This window comes from Sarcophilus harrisii, chromosome 1, assembly GCF_902635505.1.
Source record: "Sarcophilus harrisii chromosome 1, mSarHar1.11, whole genome shotgun sequence".
Lineage (NCBI taxonomy): Eukaryota > Metazoa > Chordata > Mammalia > Dasyuromorphia > Dasyuridae > Sarcophilus > Sarcophilus harrisii.
In genome coordinates, this window is record NC_045426.1 from 309,007 (window position 1) to 316,703 (window position 7,697).

Consider the following 7,697-nt stretch of genomic DNA (forward strand, 5'->3'; position numbering starts at 1 on the left):
TAATTTCCTCATTTTACCTCCATTGTCCTCTTTTCCCAGTGCAATCCCCTTTCCACATCTAGTTTCTTTTTATATGATCAGAATAAAATCAAATTCAGCTCTGTACAACTCTGGCCTTTTTATTAGAAATAAATGAAATTCACCTGTATCATTCAATGTCCATTTTCTTCCCTGAAATATGGTGCACAGTTTAGTTGGATAGTTGATTCATGGCTGCAATCCAAGTTCCTTTGCTTTTTAGAACATCAGATTCCAGGTCCTTCTGATCCTTTAAGGTGGAAGCTGCTAGGTCCTGGGTAATCTTGATTGTGGCTCCTCGACATCTGAATTGGTTCTTTCTGGTTGCTTTAAATATTTTTTCCTTGACCTGATAGATGGGCATTTGATCACCTTTTAACAATTCCTAATATCAAATGATTTTTATAACAACTGGACCAATTCATACTTACACACATTTATTATTGTTCCTCTAATCCTTTAGAACTCTAAACCTATTTCCAACTTTTGGGTCAACATAGCAAATTTGATTGATATAAGCTGTTATCTCAGAAGTGAAATCTTTAACCAAAATCTAGCCATCTTTACATTCCACCACATTGTTCTTCAAATAGGTGACCAGGTGGAAAAGAAGGATCCGATATGCATAAGAACCTATCTGCTATCTTTAATCATCTTTTATGTTTCCTTCCTCCCTATGTCCTTAGGATTATGGCTAGAGAAGGCTAAATATAGAAGGTATCAATACTACCACATCTTCTTCTGATATGCCCGATTCATTTTTCTCCTTAATTTAATATCTTTACCTTTCTTCAGATTTGGCACCAGCCAATCAAAAGTCCTTTCCTTATTGGGTAAATTTATAAGAATTCTCTACTGTGTGAACTTTCTGATGGGCAGTAAGACTTGTCTTATATCTAAAAGTCTTTCCACACTGCTTACATTCATAAGGTTTCTCTCCAGTGTGGATTCTCTGATGTACGATAAGACTTCCTTTTTGACTAAAAGCCTTTCCACATTGGTTACATTCATAAGGTTTCTCTCCAGTGTGGATTCTCTGATGTCCAGTAAGAGATGTCCTTTCTGTAAAAGCTTTTCCACATTGGTTACAATGATAAGGCTTTTCTCCAGTGTGGATTCTCTGATGTCCAGTAAGAGAATACTTTTTTGTAAAAGCCTTTCCACATTGGTTACATTTATAAGGTTTCTCTCCTGTGTGGATTCTCTGATGTCTATTAAGAGTTCCACTTCCTATAAAAGCCTTTCCACATAGGTTACATTTATAAGGTTTCTCTCCATTGTGGATTCTCTGATGTGCAGTAAGATTTTTCTTGTATTTAAAGGCTTTTCCACATTGGTAACATGCATATGCTTTCTCTTCAGTATGAATTATCTGATGTACAGTAAAAGTAGTCTTATGTGTAAAGGCCTTTCCACACTGATAACATTCGTAAGGTTTCTCTCCAGTGTGGATTCTCTGATGTACAATAACATTGCTCTTTTTTGTAAAAGCCTTTCCACACTGGTTACAATCATAAGGCTTTTCTCCAGTGTGGATTCTCTGATGTCCAATAAGAGAATCCTTTTTTGTAAAAGCCTTTTCACATTGGTTACATTTATAAGGTTTCTCTCCGGTGTGGATTCTCTGATGTCTATTAAGAGTTTCACTTCCTATAAAAGCCTTTCCACACTGGTTACATTTATAAGGTTTCTCTCCATTGTCCATTACCTGATGTCCAGTAAGAGATGCCCTTTGCCTAAAGGCCTTTCCACTCTGGTTCCATTCATAAGGTTTCTCTCCAGTGTGGAATGCCTGATGTAGACTAAGTGATCTATTTTCTGTAAAACCCTTTCTACATTGGTAAGATTCATAAGGTTCCTGTCCAGTGTGGATTCTCTGATGGGGAATAAGTCTTTCCATTTGTCTAAAGACATTTCCATCTTGGTAACATACATGTGTTTTCTCCTCAGTGTGGATTCTCTGATGCCTAGTAAGAACTCTTTTCTCTCTAAAAGCTATTCTACTTTGCTTCTCTCCAGAATCGATGATCTCACATGTCACACAGATTTCTCTCCAAGACAAGTCACAGGGACCATCAGTCATGAATCTTTGCTTGTGACTTTCTACCACAGAAAGGCTCAGATCTGCAGCAGTTTCCTTTATTTCATGTCCCATTGCATCTTCTGAAAAACCACAAGAACAAATATAGACATGATATAGGCACATATATATTTATCTCCCCTTCCCTCTATCAGCAGAAGAGAAACTCGGTTATTTCTATTTTCCCAAAGAGAAAAATCTAAAATGTGCAGAACCAATCATTTTAAAATCCCATTAGTTTCATCCTAAGGATGACTGAATTTCTAATGAGTTTCATACACAATAATTTGGATTCAAACAATAAACCTGTGACAACACAGAAAGTGCCTTCATTCGTATTACAAGTACAACTCAAATCATCACCTCAGAATGGCTGAGTGACTTGACCAAATCCCAGCTGCTGAGACTAGAATCCATACCTTTGAATGAACCTACAATATTTGACAAATTAACTCCACTCTCCATTTTTCCCTTTCCAATTCATTATCAGTACTTTCAATCCTTTCTTCATAGACATATCATTGGTTGCATATATACTGAATACTCAAATTATCTTACCAATAAGCATAACCAATTTCTCTTGTTAGCATTTTCCATTTTATTTTTTTTCTGTTACATGATTTGAGGTCACATTCAGAATGTTAACAATGTGTTACTACTGGGCTTATATCCCAAAGAGTTCTTAAAGAAGGGAAAGGGACCTGTATGTACAAGAATGTTTTTGGCAGCCCTTTTTGTAGTGGCCAGAAACTGGAAACTGAGTGGATGCCCATCAGTTGGAGAATGGTTGAATAAATTGTGGTATATGAATATTATGGAATATTATTCTTCGATAAGAAATGACCAACAGGATGATTTCAGAAAGGCCTGGAGAGACTTACATGAACTGATGCTGAGTGAAATGAGCAGAACCAGGAGATCATTATATACTTTAACAATACTGTATGATAATCAATTCTGATGGACCCAGCCATCTTCAGCAATGAGATGAACCAAATCAGTTCTAATGGAGCAGTAATGAACCGAACTAGTTACAGCCAGTGAAAGAACTCTGGGAGATGACTAAGAACCAGTAAATTGAATGTCCAATCTCTACATTTTTGCCCGTCTGCATTTTTGCTTTTCTTCATAGGCTAATTTTACACTATTTCAGAGTCCAATTCTTTTTGTACAGTTATTTGCAAAATAACTGTTTGGACATGTATACTTATTTTGTATTTAATTTATACCTTAATATATTTAACATGTATTGGTCATCCTGCCATCTAGGGGAGGGGTTGGGGGGAAGGAAGGGAAAAAGTGGAACAAAAGGTTCGGCAATTGTCAATGCTGTAAAATTGCCCATGCATATAACTTGTAAAGAAAAAAGCTATATATATATATATATATATATAAAAGAATGTTAACACTGTGCTTTCGTTTTCCAGAGGTAGAAGTGATTTTGTTATTTTTCTTTTGAGACAATTATTGCTCATTTCTTTTAGAAAAAATTAGCATCAAATGCACCCTGCATATCCCTGGAACAAGCACAACTTTAAGAAATAGATGAAATTAGCAATATTTGAATATGTGTGTCATAACTGAAGTTCATCATGCTGTAGTATGGAAGAATAGGGTATGCTCCAGTATTGCAACCCTTTTCCTTTTGGAGGTTTACAATCTCCTTGATTGCATAATTCACCTGAGGAGCTCTCTTTCTGAAGTGATTTCAATCTATCATGACGAGCAATGCAGTGTTTGGGGGGGATTTTGCAGTAATTATATCAAACTCTGACCAGTTCTAAGTGCAACATATTCCTTTGGTTTCTGAACTTGACATGAAATCATTTCCAACATTCCAGGAAGGTTGGACTTTCATGGACAAATGGCCACAGGAGTGCAAAGATCCTCAGGGACTGTCTCTCACTCTGCCAGAATAATTCTCTGACTCCTGGGTTACCTAGCAACCCCAATTCATTAAATCTCTAATCATCTGACTAAGATGACTAAGATGAAAGACCTGGACTTTCATTCTTGCAGCAGTGCTGGCAGGCTACTGGAAACCCAAGGTCAGAAGGGAAGGACAGTAGAGACCGTGAAATCATCATGGGAAACCACAATCTTTCTCTATTCTACCCTTTCAAAAGTTGTGAATGGGTGTAATTGGATGAAGTTTTCTCAGTTTGAGCCCAAGTCATATGATCCCTGTTTTCATGCCTTGAACCCTGGCATGCAGAAAGTCACATTAATTTAGTTAAGTGACAGGAAGTGACATGACCCACAGGAAGCAGATATTATCCAATGAAAAATCTTGGGTCTTTTCCTCATTAACCAGGTATTCTACTTCCTGGTGCTCTTGTCCAGCACATGCCAGGATCTGGGATGCCTCCTGGGTATCCTGGGCCTCTCCCTGCAGGGACTAAATAAATGCTCTCTTTGTACCTGAAGATGTCCCTGGTTAGTTAATTTGGGAAAGGGGGTCTTGTACTCATCCCACACAGTTGTGACTAAATAAATATTTTAAAATATCATAAAGCAATATTTGTAATTGACCCTCAAGAACTTGTTTGTCCATTAGAAATATAAATGTTTTTAACTGCAATCAGCAATTCTTTTTGACTGGTTAGAGTTTAAAGAATGGGAGTTTGTCCAATTCTCCTCTTAGTTTTGTCCTCATGTATGCGTGAGCATTTTCCTCATATTTGTTTCAAAATCAGAATGCAGTTAGGAGACTTGAATTCAAATCTGGTCTCCCACATTTCATACTTCCTAGCTGTGTGACCCTGGGCAAGTCCCAATTGCCCCAGAAACAAACAAACAAATAAATAAATTAGAATGCAGTTACTGGTACAGTGGAGAGAGCTGTTAATTATGAAGACCTGAATTTTAATCACACCTCATAAAGGGGCAAGTCCATTTTAAGGACCCCTGCTTGTCTCAGTTTCTTATTCTGTAAAATGAGCATAACAATTGCACTTAATCCTAGGCTTCTGGGGCGGGGAGGGTAAAAAAAAAAAAGAGTACAGTGCATGACATATAGTAGGTGCTGTAGAAATGGAGAAAAGTTATTTGATTCCATTTTGACTATTTTCTCCCCAGTTGTTCTCTCCTTCATTATAAGGATAACCATTGTTATGCTCACTAATAAATGATTTAGTGAGGCACTAAATTTACTCTCTTTATATGGCTCATGGTGGGTTTCTACATAGTTGTGGGTACAATGTCTGCCCTGCCACTCTGTGGCCTCCAGGAGAGCAGGAGAAATCTCTTGTTTCTCTTTATGTTCCTGGTCCTTAGTCCAGGGCCTGACATGTAGCAGATTCTTAAATCTTTGTTGCCTTGAAGAAATTCCAGGAAATGGCTCACCTTGGAAAACCTAGTGCCTTTTGGCACTTTCAGCAGAATTCCCTTGATGCAATTCCAAACTTTTTATAAGTCATAAATGGTCACTGAAGGAATCTATAGCACCACAGGGCACAATCCACTTATTTTATAGATGGAGAAATTGAAAATCAGTGACCCAGGAAAGCACCGACAAAAAATCTCTGAAAAAGAATTCCAAGATTGGTCTTTTCCCCCCAAACCTAGCAGTTATTTCTTAGTAACTTCTAGAAGTCTCTTGTAATCACAACTCACATACACCTGCTTCCACCTCACTCACCTGGAGGGCAGCTCCTCAGGCCTTCTTGGTCCAGCATGCATGGTACTTCCCTTTGGTTAAAATAAAAGATCACATCTTCTCTGGGAACTGGAAGTCCTGGGTATGGAAATCAGTTAGGGGTGAAGTTAGAAAGAAGTTTCTAATTTGCTTCTCTATTGTGAGATTCACCCGGTCATGTTCACCCATATCAGTCTGTACTTACCCAGTAGTGCTTATAAAGCAAATAACCCTAAATGCAATGTGTCACATTATCCTATTGTCCTACCCTCTTCCCCCCTTTATCTGGATACAAGTAACATCTTTCCTCATTTGTTCTTTATTGCTAATTTAGATATTTAGAGTAGTCAAAATAAGTTATCTGCTGGAAGTTGTTCTTAAACAATATTGTTGTTGCTGTATTTTAAATAAATGACAAGGCACAGAACCTGGAAAATAGTATTTGAAATGCTTATTCCTTTCCACCACCCAGTTGTGCTGGAATTGCAGGGAAGATTAAGAAGAAATATTCTATACTAGAGATAACTAGGAACTTTGGGCTATAAATTGATGCCTGTTAAAAAGATGAATATTCCAAATCCGAGAGCCACCCCAAAGAGGAATGGATTGTAAAGAAAAGCTGCCTGAGCAATTTTCAGAGCTTTGGAAGGCAAAATTTGCATCCAGATGAAGGGTAAATGAAATCACTTCTGAGATTACTTCCATGTTTGAAATGCTTCCATTCTGATTTGATCTTTAACCTGAAGCTGCTGAGATCTGGTAAGAGAGAGCTTCAAGAGCAACAAAAGACACCCTCAGGGTCCTACCCAACAATGCAAAGACCACTACTTTCCCTTTCCTAATTGATAACCTTCCCCACAAAATAAACCCAAACAAAAACCCTGCACACCAGGGACTGAAGATATTACCTTTGATTATAGACTTGCAATTATCAGAAGTGTCCTTACCCAGAGAGAGCAGGTTCCAGGCATTCTCCAGCATGACCTCCTTGTACAACTCCTTCTGAGAATGGTCCAAGAGGCCCCACTGCTCCTGGCTGAAGTCTACAGCCACATCCTTGAATGTCACCACCTCCTACACCATCAAAAGTCATAAGATGAAGAACTGAAAAACACTTCAGAATTAAAAAGTCCAACCCTTCTCAATTTATAGGAGGAAACTGAAACATAGGGAAGGGATTTGCCCAAAGGTCAACCCTTATGATTTTTATGAATGTCAGAGTGAACTCTTAAATCCTTGGCCACTAAGAGCCCGACTGAGTGTTGAGAAAAGCATTTTATAGGATCAGTTAGAAGAACACTGAGAAATTATAGATTTATTATGGAGAATGTCTTATGATGAGAAGTGTCATAATGGAATGGCCTACTCAGGCCTCGTGGCATGTTACTTCAATGGAGTCTTCCAAACTTTCTCTTGGTAACCATATTGCTTTTCAAATTCCATTTCATAATGGAGTTATGTCCATGGCTGCTTCATCTCTGCATTTCAGCAATAATTTCTTCTCCTAAATAAACCATCTTTTATCAAAGGGAATGGTCATTGTGAATTTTTCACCTGTTTATGCTGAACTAGGAATTGGTCCTGACTTGTTAAGGTCTATATATAAGTCATATCTCACAGTTTATTTCCTTTATTCTATTATTTCACTACTGAACAACTGAGGAATTTATTGCCTTTTTACACTTTTGAGATTTCCAAGGAGAAGACAGCATAGATATTCAGGGAGAAGGGTGCAAAGTTGGAAAAGGTGGAGCAAGGAAGGAGGCCAGACTTTGGATTCCACTGATGAATAGTCTTGTAAAAGATAAAGGACCACACCCTGAGGCATGGGGATTTAGGAATTACCACTCCTGGGAGGGAACTAGCACTTGAAGAAGTAGGATAGCATGAACATAGAGTTGAGATTTCTAGGAAAAAGCCCTGAAGTCAGAAGGATCTGAGTTCAAATGTGATCTCAGATTC

General features: G+C 38.0%; 1 protein-coding gene across 1 annotated transcript; it reads right to left on the bottom strand.

The window, feature by feature from the left end:
* Window positions 1-272: 272 nt before the first annotated feature.
* LOC100913756 (zinc finger protein 501-like) lies at window positions 273-6,835 on the bottom strand. The gene is made up of 3 exons (XM_031951184.1): window positions 6,683-6,835; window positions 5,739-5,834; window positions 273-2,181 (listed from the first exon to the last, which is right to left on the bottom strand). The coding sequence occupies exons 1-3, from the start codon at window positions 6,714-6,716 to the stop codon at window positions 845-847; spliced, it is 1,467 nt and encodes a 488-aa protein (XP_031807044.1). The 5' UTR covers window positions 6,717-6,835; the 3' UTR covers window positions 273-844.
* Between the last annotated feature and the right edge of the window lie 862 nt (window positions 6,836-7,697).